General features: G+C 54.4%; 1 protein-coding gene across 3 annotated transcripts in view; it reads right to left on the bottom strand.

The window, feature by feature from the left end:
* Positions 1-19,654, bottom strand: part of raly (RALY heterogeneous nuclear ribonucleoprotein) — a 312,260-nt gene that overhangs the window by 37,898 nt on the left and 254,708 nt on the right. For 2 of the 3 annotated variants that reach the window (XM_072515289.1, XM_072515288.1), the window contains exons 6-7: positions 18,962-19,075; positions 13,854-14,017 (exon numbers count right to left, since the gene is read on the bottom strand). In XM_072515289.1, the coding sequence (XP_072371390.1) occupies positions 13,854-14,017; positions 18,962-19,075 (278 nt within the window). The remainder of the gene's footprint in view (positions 1-13,853; positions 14,018-18,961; positions 19,076-19,654) is intronic. The other variant, XM_072515290.1, reaches the window with a different exon arrangement.

Raw genomic sequence — 19,654 nt, 5'->3', positions numbered from 1 at the left:
TGCTGCACTGTCAGAGGTCAATACTGAGGGAGTGCTGCACTGTCAGAGGGTCAGTACTGAGGGAGTGCCGCACTGTTAGAGGGTCAGTACTGAGGGAATGCTGCCCTGTCAGAGGGTCAGTACTGAGGGAGTGCTGCACTGTCAGAGGTCAATACTGAGGGAGTGCTGCACTGTCAGAGGGTCAGTACTGAGGGAGTGCCGCACTGTCAGAGGGTCAGTACTGAGGGAGTGCTGCCCTGTCAGAGGGTCAGTACTGAGGGAGTGCTGCACTGTCAGAGTGTCAGTACTGAGGGAGTGCCGCACTGTCAGAGGGTCAGTACTGAGGGAGTGCCGCACTGTCAGAGGGTCAGTACTGAGGGAGTGCCGCACTGTCAGAGGGTCAGTACTGAGGGAGTGCCGCACTGTCAGAGGGTCAGTGCTGAGGGAGTGCTGCACTGTCAGACAGTCAGTACTGAGGGAGTGCCGCACTGTCAGAGGTCAATACTGAGGGAGTGCTGCACTGTCAGAGGTCAATACTGAGGGAGTGCTGCACTGTCAGAGGGTCAGTACTGAGGGAGTGCTGCACTGTCAGAGGGTCAGTGCTGAGGGAGTGCCGCACTGTCAGAGGGTCAGTGCTGAGGGAGTGCTGCACTGTCAGAGGGTCAGTACTGAGGGAGCGCTGCACTGTCAGAGGGTCAGTACTGAGGGAGTGCTGCACTGGCAGAGGGTCAGTGCTGAGGGAGTGCTGCACTGTCAGAGGGTCAGTGCTGAGGGAGTGCTGCCCTGTCAGAAGAGGGAAAGTACTGAGGGAGTGCTGCACTGTCAGAGGGTCAGTACTGAGGGTGTGCCGTACTGTCAGAGGGTCAGTACTGAGGGAGCGCTGCACTGTCAGAGGGTCAGTACTGAGGGAGTGCTGCACTGGCAGAGGGGCAGTGCTGAGGGAGTGCTGCACTGTCAGAGGGTCAGTGCTGAGGGAGTGCTGCCCTGTCAGAAGAGGGACAGTACTGAGGGAGTGCTGCAATGTCAGAGGGTCAGTACTGAGGGTGTGCCGTACTGTCAGAGGGTCAGTACTGAGGGAGTGCGGCACTGTCAGAGGGTCAGTACTGAGGGAGTGCCGCACTGTCAGAGGGACAGTACTGAGGGAGTGCTGCACTGTCAGAGAGTCAGTACTGAGGGAGTGCTGCACTGTCAGAGGATCAGTACTGAGGGAGTGCCGCACTGTCAGAGGGTCAGTACTGAGGGAGTGCGGCACTGTCAGAGGGTCAGTACTGAGGGAGTGCCGCACTGTCAGTGAGTCAGTACTGAGGGAGTGCTGCACTGTCAGAGGGTCAGTACTGAGGGAGTGCCGCACTGTCAGGGGTCAGTGCTGAGGGAGTGCCGCACTGTCAGAGGGTCAGTACTGAGGGAGTGCTGCACTGTCAGAGGGTCAGTACTGAGGGAGTGCCGCACTGTCAGAGGGTCAGTACTGAGTGAGTGCCGCACTGTCAGAGGGTCAGTACTGAGGGAGTGCTGCACTGTCAGAGAGTCAGTACTGAGGGAGTGCTGCACTGTCAGAGAGTCAGTACTGAGGGAGTGCTGCACTGTCAGAGGGTCAGTACTGAGGGAGTGCTGCACTGTCAGAGGGTCAGTACTGAGGGAGTGCTGCACTGTCAGAGGGTCAGTACTGAGGGAGAGCCGCACTGCCAGAGGGTCAGTACTGAGGGAGTGCTGCACTGTCAGAGGGTCAGTACTGAGGGAGTGCTGCACTGTCAGAGGGTCAGTACTGAGGGAGTGCCGCACTGTCAGAGAGTCAGTACTGAGGGAGTGCCGCACTGTCAGAGGGTCAGTACTGAGGGAGTGCTGCACTGTCAGAGGGTCAGTACTGAGGGAGTGCTGCACTGTCAGAGGGTCAGTACTGAGGGAGTGCTGCCCTGTCAGAGGGTCAGTACTGAGGGAGTGCTGCCCTGTCAGAGGGTCAGTACTGAGGGAGTGCTGCACTGTCAGAGTGTCAGTACTGAGGGAGTGCCGCACTGTCAGAGGGTCAGTACTGAGGGAGCGCCGCACTGTCAGAGGGTCAGTACTGAGGGAGTGCTGCACTGTCAGAGGGTCAGTACTGAGGGAGTGCCGCACTGTCAGAGGGTCAGTACTGAGGGAGTGCTGCCCTGTCAGAGGGTCAGTCCTGAGGGAGTGCTGCACTGTCAGAGTGTCAGTACTGAGGGAGTGCCGCACTGTCAGAGGGTCAGTACTGAGGGAGTGCTGCACTGTCAGAGGGTCAGTACTGAGGGAGTGCCGCACTGTCAGAGGGTCAGTACTGAGGGAGTGCTGCACTGTCAGAGGGTCAGTACTGAGGGAGAGCCACACTGTCAGAGGGTCAGTACTGAGGGAGTGCTGCACTGTCAGAGGGTCAGTACTGAGGGAGTGCCGCACTGTCAGAGGGTCAGTACTGAGGGAGTGCCGCACTGTCAGAGGGTCAGTGCTGAGGGAGTGCTGCACTGTCAGACAGTCAGTACTGAGGGAGTGCCGCACTGTCAGAGGTCAATACTGAGGGAGTGCTGCACTGTCAGAGGTCAATACTGAGGGAGTGCTGCACTGTCAGAGGGTCAGTACTGAGGGAGTGCTGCCCTGTCAGAAGAGGGACAGTACTGAGGGAGTGCTGCCCTGTCAGGGGTCAGTGCTGAGGGAGTGCCGCACTGTCAGAGGGTCAGTACTGAGGGTGTGCCGTACTGTCAGAGGGTCAGTACTGAGGGAGTGCGGCACTGTCAGAGGGTCAGTACTGAGGGAGTGCCGCACTGTCAGAGGGACAGTACTGAGGGAGTGCTGCACTGTCAGAGAGTCAGTACTGAGGGAGTGCTGCACTGTCAGAGGATCAGTACTGAGGGAGTGCCGCACTGTCAGAGGGTCAGTACTGAGGGAGTGCGGCACTGTCAGAGGGTCAGTACTGAGGGAGTGCCGCACTGTCAGTGAGTCAGTACTGAGGGAGTGCTGCACTGTCAGAGGGTCAGTACTGAGGGAGTGCCGCACTGTCAGGGGTCAGTGCTGAGGGAGTGCCGCACTGTCAGAGGGTCAGTACTGAGGGAGTGCTGCACTGTCAGAGGGTCAGTACTGAGGGAGTGCCGCACTGTCAGAGGGTCAGTACTGAGTGAGTGCCGCACTGTCAGAGGGTCAGTACTGAGGGAGTGCTGCACTGTCAGAGAGTCAGTACTGAGGGAGTGCTGCACTGTCAGAGGGTCAGTACTGAGGGAGTGCTGCACTGTCAGAGAGTCAGTACTGAGGGAGTGCTGCACTGTCAGAGGGTCAATACTGAGGGAGTGCCGCACTGTCATAGAGTCAGTACTGAGGGAGTGCCGCACTGTCAGAGAGTCAGTACTGAGGGAGTGCTGCACTGTCAGAGGGTCAGTACTGAGGGAATGCTGCACTGTCAGAGGGTCAGTACTGAGGGAATGCTGCACTGTCAGAGGGTCAGTACTGAGGGACTGCTGCACTGTCAGAGGGTCAGTACTGAGGGAGTGCTGCACTGTCAGAGGGTCAGTACTGAGGGAGTGCTGCACTGTCAGAGTGTCAGTACTGAGGGAGAGCCGCACTGCCAGAGGGTCAGTACTGAGGGAGTGCTGCACTGTCAGAGGGTCAGTACTGAGGGAGTGCTGCACTGTCAGAGGGTCAGTACTGAGGGAGAGCTGCACTGTCAGAGGGTCAGTACTGAGGGAGTGCTGCACTGTCAGAGAGTCAGTACTGAGGGAGTCCCGCACTGTCAGAGAGTCAGTACTGAGGGAGTGCCGCACTGTCAGAGAGTCAGTACTGAGGGAGTGCTGCACTGTCAGAGGGTCAGTACTGAGGGAATGCTGCACTGTCAGAGGGTCAGTACTGAGGGAATGCTGCACTGTCAGAGGGTCAGTACTGAGGGAGTGCTGCACTGTCAGAGGGTCAGTACTGAGGGAGTGCTGCACTGTCAGAGGGTCAGTACTGAGGGAGAGCTGCACTGTCAGAGGGTCAGTACTGAGGGAGTGCTGCACTGTCAGAGGGTCAGTACTGAGGGAGTGCCGCACTGTCAGAGTGTCAGTGCTGAGGGAGTGCTGCACTGTCACAGCGTCAGTACTGAGGGAGTGCTGCACTGTCAGAGGGTCAGTACTGAGGGAGAGCTGCACTGTCAGAGGGTCAGTACTGAGGGAGTGCTGCACTGTCAGAGAGTCAGTACTGAGGGAGTCCCGCACTGTCAGAGAGTCAGTACTGAGGGAGTGCCGCACTGTCAGAGAGTCAGTACTGAGGGAGTGCTGCACTGTCAGAGGGTCAGTACTGAGGGAATGCTGCACTGTCAGAGGGTCAGTACTGAGGGAATGCTGCACTGTCAGAGGGTCAGTACTGAGGGAGTGCTGCACTGTCAGAGGGTCAGTACTGAGGGAGTGCTGCACTGTCAGAGGGTCAGTACTGAGGGAGAGCTGCACTGTCAGAGGGTCAGTACTGAGGGAGTGCTGCACTGTCAGAGGGTCAGTACTGAGGGAGTGCCGCACTGTCAGAGTGTCAGTGCTGAGGGAGTGCTGCACTGTCACAGCGTCAGTACTGAGGGAGTGCTGCACTGTCAGAGGGTCAGTACTGAGGGAGTGCTGCACTGTCAGAGGGTCAGTACTGAGGGAGAGCTGCACTGTCAGAGGGTCAGTACTGAGGGAATGCTGCACTGTCAGAGGGTCAGTACTGAGGGAGTGCTGCACTGTCAGAGGGACAGTATTGAGGGAGTGCTGCACTGTCAGAGGGTCAGTACTGAGGGAGTGCTGCACTGTCACAGCGTCAGTACTGAGGGAGTGCTGCACTATCAGAGGGTCAGTGCAGAGGGAGTGCTGCCCTGTCAGAGGATCAGTACTGAGGGAGTGCTGCACTGTCAGAGGGTCAGTACTGAGGGAGTGATGCACTGTCAGAGAGTCAGTACTGAGGGAGTGCTGCACTGTCAGAGGGTCAGTGCTGAGGGATTGCTGCACTGTCAGAGAGTCAGTACTGAGGGAGTGCTGCACTGTCAGAGGGTCAGTACTAAGGGAGTGCTGCACTATCAGAGGGTCAGTGTAGAGGGAGTGCTGCACTGTCAGAGGGTCAGTACTGAGGGAGTGCCGCACTGTCAGAGGGTCAGTACTGAGGGAGGGCAGCACTGTCAGAGGGTCAGTACTGAGGGAGTGCCGCACTGTCAGAGAGTCAGTACTGAGGGAGTGCTGCACTGTCCGAGGTTCAGTACTGACGGAGTACTGCACTGTCAGAGGGTCAGTACTGAGGGAGTGCTGCACTGTCAGAGGGTCAGTACTAAGGGAGTGCTGCACTATCAGAGGGTCAGTATTGAGGGAGTGCTGCACTGTCAGAGAGTCAGTGCTGAGGGAGTGCTGCACTGTCAGAGGGTCAGCACTGAGGGAGTGCCGCACTGTCAGAGGGTCAGTACTGCACTGTCAGAGTGTCTGTACTGAGGGAGTGCTGCTCTGTCAGAGTGTCAGTACTGAGGGAGTGCTGCACTGTCAGAGGGTCAGTACTGACAGAGCGCTGCCCTGTCAGAGGGTCGGTACTGAGGGAGTGCTGCACTGTCAGAGGGTCAGTACTGAGGGAGTGCTGCACTGTCAGAGGGTCAGTACTGAGGGAGTGCCGCACAGTCAGAGGGTCAGTACTGATGGTGTGCTGCACTGTCAGAGGGTCAGTACTGAGGGAGTGCTGCACTGTCAGAGGGTCTGTACTGAGGGAGTGCCGCACTGTCAGAGGGTCAGTACTGAGGGAGTGCTGCATTGTCAGAGGGTCAGTACTGAGGGAGTGCCGCACAGTCAGAGGGTCAATACTGAGGGAGTGCTGCACTGTCAGAGGGTCAGTAATGAGGGAGTGCTGCACTGTCAGAGGATCAGTACTGAGGGAGTGCTGCACTGTCAGAGGGTCAGTGCTGAGGGAGTGCCGCACAGTCAGAGGGTCAGTACTGAGGGTGTGCTGCACTGTCAGAGGGTCAGTGCTGAGGGAGTGCCGCACAGTCAGAGGGTCAGTACTGAGGGAGTGCCGCACAGTTAGAGGTTCAGTGCTGAGGGAGTGCCGCACAGTCAGAGGGTCAGTACTGAGTGAGTGCTGCACTGTCAGAGGGTCAGTACTGAGGGAGTGCCGCAGTCAGAAGGTCAGTACTGAGGGAGTGCCGCACAGTCAGAGGGTCAGTACTGAGGGAGTGCTGCACTGTCAGAGGTCAACACTGAGGGAGTGCTGCACTGTCAGAGGGTCAGTACTGAGGGAGTGCCGCACTGTCAGAAGAGGGACAGTACTGAGGGAGTGCTGCACTGTCAGAGGTCAATACTGAGGGAGTGCTGCACTGTCAGAGGGTCAGTACTGAGGGAGTGCTGCACTGTCAGAGGTCAGTGCTGAGGGAGTGCCGCACTGTCAGAGGGTCAGTGCTGAGGGAGTGCTGCACTGTCAGAGGGTCAGTACTGAGGGAGCGCTGCACTGTCAGAGGGTCTGTACTGAGGGAGTGCTGCACTGGCAGAGGGTCAGTGCTGAGGGAGTGCTGCACTGTCAGAGGGTCAGTGCTGAGGGAGTGCTGACCTGTCAGAAGAGGGACAGTACTGAGGGAGTGCTGCACTGTCAGAGGGTCAGTACTGAGGGAGTGCCGCACTGCCAGAGGGTCAGTACTGAGGAAGTTCGGCACTGTCAGAGGGTCAGTACTGAGGGAGTGCCGCACTGTCAGAGGGACAGTACTGAGGGAGTGCCGCACTGTCAGAGAGTCAGTACTGAGGGAGTGCTGCACTGTCAGAGGGTCAGTACTGAGGGAATGCCGCACTGTCAGAGGGTCAGTACTGAGGGAGTGCGGCACTGTCAGAGGGTCAGTACTGTTGGAGTGCCGCACTGTCAGTGAGTCAGTACTGAGGGAGTGCTGCACTGTCAGAGGGTCAGTACTGAGGGAGTGCCGCACTGTCAGGGGTCAGTGCTGAGGGAGTGCCGCACTGTCAGAGGGTCAGTACTGAGGGAGTGCTGCACTGTCAGAGGGTCAGTACTGAGGGAGTGCCGCACTGTCAGGGGTCAGTGCTGAGGGAGTGCCGCACTGTCAGAGGGACAGTACTGAGGGAGTGCCGCACTTTCAGAGAGTCCGTACTGAGGGAGTGCTGCACTGTCAGAGGGCCAGTACTGAGGGAGTGCCGCACTGTCAGGGGTCAGTGCTGAGGGAGTGCCGCACTGTCAGAGGGTCAGTGCTGAGGGAGTGCTGCCCTGTCAGAAGAGGGACAGTGCTGAGGGAGTGCTGCCCTGTCAGGGGTCAATACTGAGGGAGTGCTGCCCTGTCAGAGGGTCAGTACTGAGGGAGTGCTGCACTGTCAGAGGGTCAGTACTGAGGGAGTGCTGCACAGTCAGAGGGTCAGTACTGAGGGTGTGCTGCACTGTCAGAGGGTCAGTACTGAGGGAGTGCTGCACTGTCAGAGGGTCAGTAATGAGGGAGTGCCGCACTGTCAGAGGGTCAGTACTGAGGGAGTGCTGCATTGTCAGAGGGTCAGTACTGAGGGAGTGCCGCACAGTCAGAGGGTCAATACTGAGGGAGTGCTGCACTGTCAGATGGTCAGTAATGAGGGAGTGCTGCACTGTCAGAGGATCAGTACTGAGGGAGTGCTGCACTGTCAGAGGGTCAGTGCTGAGGGAGTGCTGCACTGTCAGAGGGTCAGTACTGAGGGAGCGCTGCACTGTCAGAGGGTCAGTACTGAGGGAGTGCTGCACTGGCAGAGGGTCAGTGCTGAGGGAGTGCTGCACTGTCAGAGGGTCAGTGCTGAGGGAGTGCTGCCCTGTCAGAAGAGGGACAGTACTGAGGGAGTGCTGCACTGTCAGAGGGTCAGTACTGAGGGAGTGCCGCACTGTCAGAGGGTCAGTACTGAGGGAGTGCGGCACTGTCAGAGGGTCAGTACTGAGGGAGTGCCGCACTGTCAGAGGGACAGTACTGAGGGAGTGCCGCACTGTCAGAGAGTCAGTACTGAGGGAGTGCTGCACTGTCAGAGGGTCAGTACTGAGGGAGTGCCACACTGTCAGAGGGTCAGTACTGAGGGAGTGCGGCACTGTCAGAGGGTCAGTACTGAGGGAGTGCTGCACTGCCAGAGGGTCAGTACTGAGGGAGTGCCGCACTGTCAGGGGTCAGTGCTGAGGGAGTCCCGCACTGTCAGAGGGTCAGTACTGAGGGAGTGCCGCACTGTCAGAGGGTCAGTACTGAGGGAGTGCTGCACTGTCAGAGGGTCAGTACTGAGGGAGTGCCGCACTGTCAGAGGGACAGTACTGAGGGAGTGCCGCATTGTCAGAGAGTCCGTACTGAGGGAGTGCTGCACTGTCAGAGGGCCAGTACTGAGGGAGTGCTGCCCTGTCAGGGGTCAATACCGAGGGAGTGCTGCCCTGTCAGGGGTCAGTGCTGACGGAGTGCTGCACTGTCAGAGGGTCAGTACTGAGGGAGTGCCGCACTGTCAGAAGAGGGACAGTACTGAGGGAGTGCTGCCCTGTCAGGGGTCAATACTGAGGGAGTGCTGCCCTGTCAGAGGGTCAGTACTGAGGGTGTGCTGCACTGTCAGAGGGTCAGTACTGAGGGAGTGCTGCACTGTCAGAGGGTCAGTACTGAGGGAGTGCCGCACTGTCAGAAGGTCAGTACTGAGGGAGTGCTGCATTGTCAGAGGGTCAGTACTGAGGGAGTGCCGCACAGTCAGAGGGTCAATACTGAGGGAGTGCTGCACTGTCAGATGGTCAGTAATGAGGGAGTGCTGCACTGTCAGAGGATCAGTACTGAGGGAGTGCTGCACTGTCAGAGGGTCAGTACTGAGGGAGTGCCGCACTGTCAGAGGGTCAGTACTGAGGGAGTGCCGCACAGTCAGAGGGTCAGTGCTGAGGGAGTGCCGCACAGTCAGAGGGTCAGTACTGAGGGAGTGCTGCACTGTCAGAGGGTCAGTGCTGAGGGAGTGCCGCACAGTCAGAGGGTCAGTACTGAGGGAGTGCCGCACAGTCAGAGGTTCAGTGCTGAGGGAGTGCCGCACAGTCAGAGGGTCAGTACTGAGGGAGTGCCGCACAGTCAGAGGGTCAGTGCTGAGGGAGTGACGCACAGTCAGAGGGTCAGTACTGAGGGAGTGCTGCACTGTCAGAGGTCAATACTGAGGGAATGCTGCACTGTCAGAGGGTCAGTACTGAGGGAGTGCCGCACTGTCAGAGGGTCAGTGCTGAGGGAGAGCTGCCCTGTCAGAAGAGGGTCAGTACTGAGGGAGTGCTGCACTGTCAGAGGGTCAGTACTGAGGGAGTGCTGCACTGTCAGAGGTCAATACTGAGGGAGTGCTGCACTGTCAGAGGGTCAGTACTGAGGGAGTGCCGCACTGTCAGAGGGTCAGTACTGAGGGAGTGCTGCACTGTCAGAGGGTCAGTACTGAGGGAGTGCCGCACTGTCAGAGGGTCAGTACTGAGGGAGCGCTGCACTGTCAGAGGGTCAGTACTGAGGGAGTGCTGCACTGGCAGAGGGTCAGTACTGAGGGAGTGCCGCACTGTCAGAGGGTCAGTACTGAGGGAGTGCCGCACTGTCAGAGGGTCAGTACTGAGGGAGTGCTGCACTGTCAGAGGGTCAGTACTGAGGGAGTGCTGCACTGTCAGAGGGTCAGTACTGAGGGAGTGCTGCCCTGTCAGGGGTCAGTGCTGAGGGAGTGCCGCACTGTCAGAGGGTCAGTGCTGAGGGAGTGCTGCACTGTCAGAGGGTCAGTACTGAGGGAGTGCCGCACTGTCAGAGGGTCAGTACTGAGGGAGCGCTGCACTGTCAGAGGGTCAGTACTGAGGGAGTGCTGCACTGTCAGAGGGTCAGTGCTGAGGGAGTGCTGCACTGTCAGAGGGTCAGTGCTGAGGGAGTGCTGCCCTGTCAGAAGAGGGACAGCACTGAGGGAGTGCTGCCCTGTCAGGAGTCAGTGCTGAAGGAGTGCCGCACTGTTACAGGGTCAGTGCTGAGGGAGTGCTGCCCTGTCAGAAGAGGGACAGTACTGAGGGAGCGCTGCCCTGTCAGGGGTCAGTACTGAGGGAGTGCCGCACTGTCAGAGGGTCAGTACTGAGGGAGTGCTGCCTGTCAGGGGTCAGTACTGAGGGAGTGCCGTACTGTCAGAGGGTCAGTACTGAGGGAGTGCCGCACTGTCAGAGGGTCAGTACTGAGGGTGTGCCGCACTGTCAGAGGGTCAGTACTGAGGGAGTGCTGCCTGTCAGGGGTCAGTACTGAGTGAGTGCCGCACTGTCAGAGGGTCAGTACTGAAGGAGTGCCGCACTGTCAGAGGGTCAGTGCTGAGGGAGTGCCGCACTGTCAGAGGGTCAGTGCTGAGGGAGTGCTGTCCTGTCAGAAGAGGGACAGTACTGAGGGAGTGCTGCCCTGTCAGAGGGTCAATACTGAGGGAGTGCTGCACTGTCAGAGGGTCAGTACTGAGGGAGAGCTGCCCTGTCAGAAGAGGGACAGTACTGAGGGAGTGTCGCACTGTCAGAGGGTCAGTACTGAGGGAGTGCCGCACTGTCAGAGGGTCAGTACTGAGGGTGTGCCGCACTGTCAGAGGGTCAGTACTGAGGGAGTGCCGCACTGTCAGGGGTCAGTGCTGAGGGAGTGCCGCACTGTCAGAGGGACAGTACTGAGGGAGTGCCGCACTGTCAGAGAGTCCGTACTGAGGGAGTGCTGCACTGTCAGAGGGCCAGTACTGAGGGAGTGCCGCACTGTCAGGGGTCAGTGCTGAGGGAGTGCCGCACTGTCAGAGGGTCAGTGCTGAGGGAGTGCTGCCCTGTCAGAAGAGGGACAGTGCTGAGGGAGTGCTGACCTGTCAGGGGTCAGTGCTGACGGAGTGCCGCACTGTCAGAGGGTCGGTGCTGAGGGAGTGCTGCCCTGTCAGAAGAGGGACAGTACTGAGGGAGTGCTGCCCTGTCAGGGGTCAATACTGAGGGAGTGCTGCCCTGTCAGAGGGTCAGTACTGAGGGAGTGCTGCACTGTCAGAGGGTCAGTACTGAGGGAGTGCTGCACAGTCAGAGGGTCAGTACTGAGGGTGTGCTGCACTGTCAGAGGGTCAGTACTGAGGGAGTGCTGCACTGTCAGAGGGTCAGTACTGAGGGAGTGCCGCACTGTCAGAGGGTCAGTACTGAGGGAGTGCTGCATTGTCAGAGGGTCAGTACTGAGGGAGTGCCGCACAGTCAGAGGGTCAATACTGAGGGAGTGCTGCACTGTCAGATGGTCAGTAATGAGGGAGTGCTGCACTGTCAGAGGATCAGTACTGAGGGAGTGCTGCACTGTCAGAGGGTCAGTACTGAGGGAGTGCCGCACTGTCAGAGGGTCAGTACTGAGGGAGTGCCGCACAGTCAGAGGGTCAGTGCTGAGGGAGTGCCGCACAGTCAGAGGGTCAGTACTGAGGGAGTGCTGCACTGTCAGAGGGTCAGTGCTGAGGGAGTGCCGCACAGTCAGAGGGTCAGTACTGAGGGAGTGCCGCACAGTCAGAGGTTCAGTGCTGAGGGAGTGCCGCACAGTCAGAGGGTCAGTACTGAGGGAGTGCCGCACAGTCAGAGGGTCAGTGCTGAGGGAGTGACGCACAGTCAGAGGGTCAGTACTGAGGGAGTGCTGCACTGTCAGAGGTCAATACTGAGGGAATGCTGCACTGTCAGAGGGTCAGTACTGAGGGAGTGCCGCACTGTCAGAGGGTCAGTGCTGAGGGAGAGCTGCCCTGTCAGAAGAGGGTCAGTACTGAGGGAGTGCTGCACTGTCAGAGGGTCAGTACTGAGGGAGTGCTGCACTGTCAGAGGTCAATACTGAGGGAGTGCTGCACTGTCTGAGGGTCAGTACTGAGGGAGTGCCGCACTGTCAGAGGGTCAGTACTGAGGGAGTGCTGCACTGGCAGAGGGTCAGTACTGGGGGAGTGCCGCACTGTCAGAGGGTCAGTACTGAGGGAGTGCTGCACTGTCAGAGGGTCAGTACTGAGGGAGTGCTGCACTGTCAGAGGGTCAGTACTGAGGGAGTGCTGCACTGTCAGAGAGTCAGTACTGAGGGAGTGCCGCACTGTCAGAGGGTCAGTACTGAGGGAGTGCCGCACTGTCAGAGGGTCAGTACTGAGGGAGTGCTGCACTGTCAGAGAGTCAGTACTGAGGGAGTGCCGCACTGTCAGAGGGTCAGTGCTGAGGGAGTGCTGCACTGTCAGAGGGTCAGTACTGAGGGAGTGCCGCACTGTCAGAGGGTCAGTACTGAGGGAGCGCTGCACTGTCAGAGGGTCAGTACTGAGGGAGTGCTGCACTGTCAGAGGGTCAGTGCTGAGGGAGTGCTGCACTGTCAGAGGGTCAGTGCTGAGGGAGTGCTGCCCTGTCAGAAGAGGGACAGTACTGAGGGAGTGCTGCCCTGTCAGGAGTCAGTGCTGAAGGAGTGCCGCACTGTTACAGGGTCAGTGCTGAGGGAGTGCTGCCCTGTCAGAAGAGGGACAGTACTGAGGGAGCGCTGCCCTGTCAGGGGTCAGTACTGAGGGAGTGCCGCACTGTCAGAGGGTCAGTACTGAGGGAGTGCTGCCTGTCAGGGGTCAGTACTGAGGGAGTGCCGTACTGTCAGAGGGTCAGTACTGAGGGAGTGCCGCACTGTCAGAGGGTCAGTACTGAGGGAGTGCCGCACTGTCAGGGGTCAGTGCTGAGGGAGTGCCGCACTGTCAGAGGGTCAGTGCTGAGGGAGTGCTGCCCTGTCAGAAGAGGGACAGTACTGAGGGAGTGCTGCGCTGTCAGAGGGTCAGTACTGAGGGTGTGCCGCACTGTCAGAGGGTCAGTACTGAGGGAGTGCTGCCTGTCAGGGGTCAGTACTGAGGGAGTGCCGCACTGTCAGAGGGTCAATACTGAAGGAGTGCCGCACTGTCAGAGGGTCAGTACTGAGGGAGTGCCGCACTGTCAGGGGTCAGTGCTGAGGGAGTGCCGCACTGTCAGAGGGTCAGTGCTGAGGGAGTGCTGCCCTGTCAGAAGAGGGACAGTACTGAGGGAGTGCTGCCCTGTCAGGGGTCAATACTGAGGGAGTGCTGCCCTGTCAGAGGGTCAATACTGAGGGAGCGCTGCACTGTCAGAGGGTCAGTACTGAGGGAGAGCTGCCCTGTCAGAAGAGGGACAGTACTGAGGGAGTGTCGCACTGTCAGAGGGTCAGTACTGAGGGAGTGCCGCACTGTCAGAGGGTCAGTACTGAGGGAGTGCCGCACTGTCAGAGGGTCAGTACTGAGGGAGTGCCGCACTGTCAGAGGGTCAGTACTGAGGGATTGCTGCCCTGTCAGGGGTCAGTACTGAGGGAGTGCCGCACTGTCAGAGGGTCAGTACTGAGGGAGTGCCGCACTGTCAGAGGGTCAGTACTGAGGGAGTGCCGCACTGTCAGGGGTCAGTGCTGAGGGAGTGCCGCACTGTCAGAGGGTCAGTGCTGAGGGAGTGCTGCCCTGTCAGAAGAGGGACAGTACTGAGGGAGTGCTGCCCTGTCAGGGGTCAATACTGAGGGAGTGCTGCACTGTCAGAGGGTCAGTACTGAGGGAGAGCTGCCCTGTCAGAGGGTCAGTACTGAGGGAGAGCTGCCCTGTCAGAAGAGGGACAGTACTGAGGGAGGGCCGCACTGTCAGAGGGTCAGTACTGAGGGAGAGCTGCCCTGTCAGAAGAGGGACAGTACTGAGGGAGTGCTGCACTGTCAGGGGTCAATACTGAGGGTGGCACAGTGAGCCGCTGCTGGGTCCCGCGCTATGTTAGGAATGTCGGATAAGCAATAAGGGAAGTTAATATGAACAATGAATAACATCAGTAAAACTGAGTGAAGGGATGTTAATATCTTTGGTGGAAAATCTCTTGATACAACAGTTACTATTCATAATAAGCCAAGAAACATCAAATCCGTTTGCTCTGAACGACTGATGTATTATTCTTCCGATTCAAACTGTTGCTCAAGTTTCCAGTCTCACCATTTCATCCTCACACTCGTTATCTTCCATTGCTTCACCCTGTTCCAGCTCGTCACAGTCACCCTCCTCCCCCAGCAGCTCCTCGGGGACTGTAGCGGCAATCTCTGAAGCTGAGTCTGTGTGAGAACGTTCAGTCCTGACCTCATCAGCTTTTTTCCTTGGCTCTGTGGAAAGATCCATGGATGGAAACTTTTGATCACAAAATAGTGAACTTGCTCAAGTATAGTGATGTTCACATTCTCAAGTCCACCCAACATGTTCCAGGGCTCATGTAAGCTGGTGTTTTTACACGTGCATGGAACAGTTAATGCACAAAAGCAAAATCTCACAAAGCTGAGATGTTGGGTTGAAAGAGCGTTGGTCAAGACACAAGGAGAATTCTTACTTCACTTTTGATTATTCCCACTGTATCGTCTACCTACGTTGACCAAGTTTACCTACCAGGAGAGGATCGATGGTCTGGATCACTTTACTCTTGAAAATTGTAGGCGTGAACTAATAGAAAATTCTGAAAGTTTTTGATAGAGAGAGAATGTTTTATCTTGTGGGGAAGAGGAGAACCAGAGACCGTCAATATAAGATAATCGGCAAGGAATTCAGTCGGGAATTCAGAAGAAACGTCTTCACCCAGAGAATGCTGGGAATGTGGAATTCACTGCCACAGGGAGTGGCTGAAGTGAATAGTGTTGATGCCATTAAGGGGAAGCTCGACAAGGATTGAGGGAGAAAGGAATACAAAGTTACCGCGGGAGATTTTGAATCTTGCTGAAAAGAGAGACATGTTGTTGAAGCTTTTCATCTTACACTCATCAGAAACTAATACAATTTATGCTACAGGAGAAAAAGGGTTACCGATTGGTTTGAAAGTCGACTCTGATTGGTTGAGCTATCGCCATGGAGAAAGCAATGGTCTCCCCATACTCCCGGGTACTTCAATAAAGGCCGCCACTTTCAGTCCTCAAAAGTGCTCGGTCTACCTCAAATTTTCCTGGAAAGGCAAAGAATCTTGAAAATTTGCCCAATGCTTTAAGGAAGCTGTTACTATGGCAATGGAAATGCAAATGATATTTTTCACCAATAGGAAACTGCCATCAGTCCAAAAGGATGTTCCGCCTACCACACAATTGAGCAACATGGTATATAGGTTTCAGTGGCAATGTGATGCCAGAGACATAGGCTGTACATCCGAGTGATTGACTGATTGAAACAAACAATGCTTCTCTGGCTATTCATAATAGGCAGAGTCCAGTCCATACTCAAGCAGCCTGCGATTGCATAACCTAAAACTGTTAGATGTGTTTCCGCGATGGGGCAGCACTTGCTGAACAATCCTGAGTGTGCTAATAGCTACACTAACAATCAATTTAAGATGGCAAGTAAAATGCATGCCAAGGCTCATTGACACTTGCTAGAAGCAACATACATTCATACACATCCTCTGCAAACGAAAGGAATATGTTCAAGCTTTGCACCTTTTTTAATTTAACCGCGCCTGCAGCCCCCTCCCCCCCCCACCCCAACTGCCTTCTCCATGACAATCCCTCAGCCAATCAGAGTCAATAGTGTCAACCGGTTATCACCCTTTTCTCCTGTAGTATAAATTGTTGTGACTGAAAATTTGGAATTCTTGTGTTCGTCCTGCTGAGTAAAAGAAGAAAAGCTTTGGCAACATGTTTCCCATTTCAGCAAGATTCAAGTTCTGTACGGTCAGCTGACCGTCCGATAAGAGTAGATAAGGAAAGATAGGAGGAGGCAGGAGTGGAGCATAAACATCGGTATGGGCTAATAGGGAATAGCCTATTTCTGTACGTCCTCCGGGATCCGGTGTATGCAGACCAGGGTCTCAGCTTAACATCTGATTGTAAAAAAAACCGGTCCGTTTTTACATGACTTCATTTCTAACAAAGACATAGCAGCAATGTCAACCAAAATGGTTTAGTATTCTCAAAAAGTCTGCCTTTTCCCTCTGATGCTATTCTGTTACTGTTATTTCGATGTTTAACTAGCTGCTCCCATTTTTGAGTCCAAACTATATTTTAAATGTTGTTATTTTTATTCATTAAAGAGGAATAACCGTTTTAATTAACTTCAAGAACAATTCATTCCGACCAACTTTCAGCGATGAAGTTACCTCATCTTTTTGGTGACGGGTTTCAGCATGCTCAAAAGGTTTACCGATGGAAGTCAAGTTACCATGGTTTTGTTTGGGTCTATCAGTGAGTTTATGGAAAAGGACGAGAACGGTACTGAATATGGGAGGACTGGAACGCTTTTTCATGGCGAATCAGATCGTAGACACAGCTAGAAAGCGCTCAATTCTCCTGAGTGTATTTGGGGAGAAGACTTACTATCTAGTGAGAAACTTTTTATTTTTTTTATTATTTTTTAAATTTAGTGTACATTTTTTCTAATTAAGGGGCAATTTAGCATGTTCAATCCACATACCCTGCACATCTTTGGGTTGTGGGGGCGAAACCCACGCAAACACGGGGAGAATGTGCAAACTCCACACGGACAGTGACCCAGAGCCAGGATCGAACCTGGGACCTCGGCGCCGTGAGGCTGCAGTGCTAACCCACTGCGACACCGAGCTGCCCCCCCAGTGAGAAATTTAGCAATACCACAGAAACCGGGGGACATTTCATTCAGAATCACCAGAATCCTAAACCCTTTTTAATTGTACAACATTTCAAATTCTACCATGATTTTCAGAAGACGGGACGGTCTGTAGCTAACTTTGTTGCTGAATTGCGCCAGCTCTCTGGACATTGAGAGTTTGGGACAGTTTTGGAAGACATGCGTCAAGACAGACTAATTTGTGGCATTAACGAGGACAGTATTCAGCGGCATTTGTTGGGAGAAGCCACACTTACTTTTAAGAAGGCCCTAGAAATTTCTCAGGGCATGGAAATGGCTGCCATTAATGCAAAAGATATTCAGAAGGCCAATGGCGACTCGCAGGCATCAAGTAAAAAAATAAGCTGCAAGTAAAAGGGTAAAAATTGTGGAGTGCTTTAGGTGTGTTTATTGTATGTTTATGGACGCTGTTTGCCACCAGTGCAACAAGTAGGGGCATTTAGTGAAGAAGGGCCAGGCTGGTAAGAGAAAGTCGAAGGCTAAACGGGGAACTTCAACTGCAAGGAAGCCTCAGTCAGTGAGGACAATGCCCCAAACCATGAAAGGCAAAGTGGAGGACGAGTTGACAGAGTCACCTGTGTTACAGGTCAGATCACAGTGTAGTCGCAAAGCTTCTGAAGACTGACATATATTTAAAGCATTAGTTTCATTGTATTTCTGTCTTTAAAGGGGATTAAAATGTAAGGGGGAAGGAGTGTTATTATTCTGCATCTTCTTATTTAAATCCATCAGTAAGTTCTGTGACATCATTAGTTGTTGCTGTTACCTGTGTATATCGTATTTAACTGTCGTTAGTTCTAATTTTATTCAGTTACTGTTATTTCGATGTATGTTAAACATTGTTATTTTTATATATTAAAGAAGACTAACTTTATTAACTATGCATTTTGACCACCTTTTTGCGGTCACGTTACCATCTAAGATTAGGTTAAAGTCCCACAGGTTTGTTTCGATGTCACTAGCTTTCGGAGCGCTGCTCCTTCCTCAGGTGAATGAAGAGGTATGTTCCAGAAACATATATATAGACAGATTCAAAGATGCCAGACAATGCTTGGAATACGAGCATTAGCAGGTGATTAAATCTTTACAGATCCAGAGAGAATAACCCCAGGTTAAAGAGGTGTGAATTACATCAAGCCAGGACAGTTGGTAGGATTTCGCAGGCCAGATGATGGGGGATGAATGTAATGTGACATGAATCCCAGGTCCCGGTTGAGGCCGCACTCATGTGTGCGGAACTTGGCTATAAGCTTCTGCTCGGCGATTCTGCGTTGTCGCGCGTCCTGAAGGCCGCCTTGGAGAACGCTTACCCGGAGATCAGAGGCTGAATGCCCTTGACTGCTGAAGTGCTCCCCGACTGGAAGGGAACATTCCTGCGATGGACATCGTGCGACAATCACCAGGCAGGAATGTTCCCTTCCAGCCGGGGAACACTTCAGCAGTCAAGGGCATTCAGCCTCTGATCTCCGGGTAAACGTATTCCAAGCATTGTCTGGCATCTTTGAATCTGTCTATATATATGTTTCTGGAACATACCTCTTCATTCACCTGAGGAAGGAGCAGCGCTCCGAAAGCTAGTGACATCGAAACAAACCTGTTGGACTTTAACCTGGTGTTGTAAGACTTCTTACTGTGCTCACCCCAGTCCAACGCCGGCATCGCCACATCACATCTAAAATTAGGCACAGAAAGAAGTGTACCGAGTGGTAAACTACTCCGCTTGAAGAATTATTAAAACTAAAATAGCCATGCTTTTAAAACTTTTACGTGGGAGCTGGAGTTTGCTTTTGTATCAGATTGTTTACAACAAATCTACAGCTTAGGGAATTGGCAATGATGGGAAGTAACAGTACAATATAAAAACGCACCAGTCTCATCTCTACTTGGCAATTATTTTAAACAACTGGGTGAATCATAGAACATCGGACAGTGTTGCGCCCAGCAGAAAGCTGGCTATGTACAGAATAGTATTGAGAAGCACCTTTTACTGGATTACTTGCTGCCTTTGGGAGCCAGAGTGAAGCCATCTTCACAAATCCTCATTACATTCAGACCCTGAAGTGCCAGGTGTGAGGTTAACGTGTGGCGCTCAACGTGGAGGGTCTTTCAGTTATTTAAGACTTGATTTGCTGCAGTGAATTATCAGCCATGTTACTATCTCCAGCTCTGTTTAAAGGGTAAATAATTTATCCAACCCTCATTTGACAGTGCAGGATTCCACCCCCCCCCCCCCCCCCCCCACCCCCTACCCCCACCTTGCTGCACTGCAGCGTTAGCCTGTGTTATGGAATCAAGACCCAAGGGCCGATTTCGAAATGCAATTGTCCCAAAAGCACCTTAATTTGGGCTTTTTGGTATTTAGAGGACCCCCCATCCCATCAGCCCGGGGGCCAGTTCAAAGCCAGGTCCCGGAGAGTCGCGGAGGTGGGAGGTCAGCCGCCATTGGCCAGGATTCTATTTGCTTTACTCACCCGTGTGTCCCACCTTCTCCCTCGCGATCTCCTCCAGCCTGCCAAGGAGTGAGTCGATGTTGGATTTGATCTGCGTCAGCTCTACCTTGATCCTGAGCAACTCATTGGATTTTACTGTAAAGACAGAGAGGGGTCAGAGGTGACTATGAGCCACTCAGGAGGTGACTACCCGAAGGAGCTCTTCACTCTCACAACAGAAACATTTGCTTTTCCAAGTCCACCTTTGAGACTTTGTTGCTTCTTTTGCTCCAGTGGGAACTAATGAAGATTGGAATCGCTTCCTCTCCTCCAATGGGCATATTTGGGCCCTGCTCTTTCCTCTTTGTGGGCTCCCTGGTCTCTGTACAAAGACCCCCCTCAGGCCCCCCCCTCCCCCCCCCCCCCCCGCCCCCACCAGTAAACGGTGAGGTGCCTCTATATATCTGCTCCTGAGCAGAGATCAAAACTCTTCAGATCGATCCTCAGCTTTGACAAAATTCCTATTCTCCCAGCTGATCAGGGTGCCAAATGAATGTTTCATTACCCCGTTGGAGAGGTTTAGGCGCTCAGGCAAGCAGCCTCTTTCCAATAGTTTTATGATTTGGAAAGCGGAAAGGAAAAAGTAGCATCGGAAAATCCCAGCCACGAACGAGGACAGAAGCTTTCGGCCGACGGCTTCGCTCCCTAGTTCACCCACAGCAGAATCCTGGAAAT

Source organism: Scyliorhinus torazame, chromosome 8, assembly GCF_047496885.1.
Source record: "Scyliorhinus torazame isolate Kashiwa2021f chromosome 8, sScyTor2.1, whole genome shotgun sequence".
NCBI lineage: Eukaryota > Metazoa > Chordata > Chondrichthyes > Carcharhiniformes > Scyliorhinidae > Scyliorhinus > Scyliorhinus torazame.
This window is presented reverse-complemented; position numbering and strand designations above follow the sequence as displayed.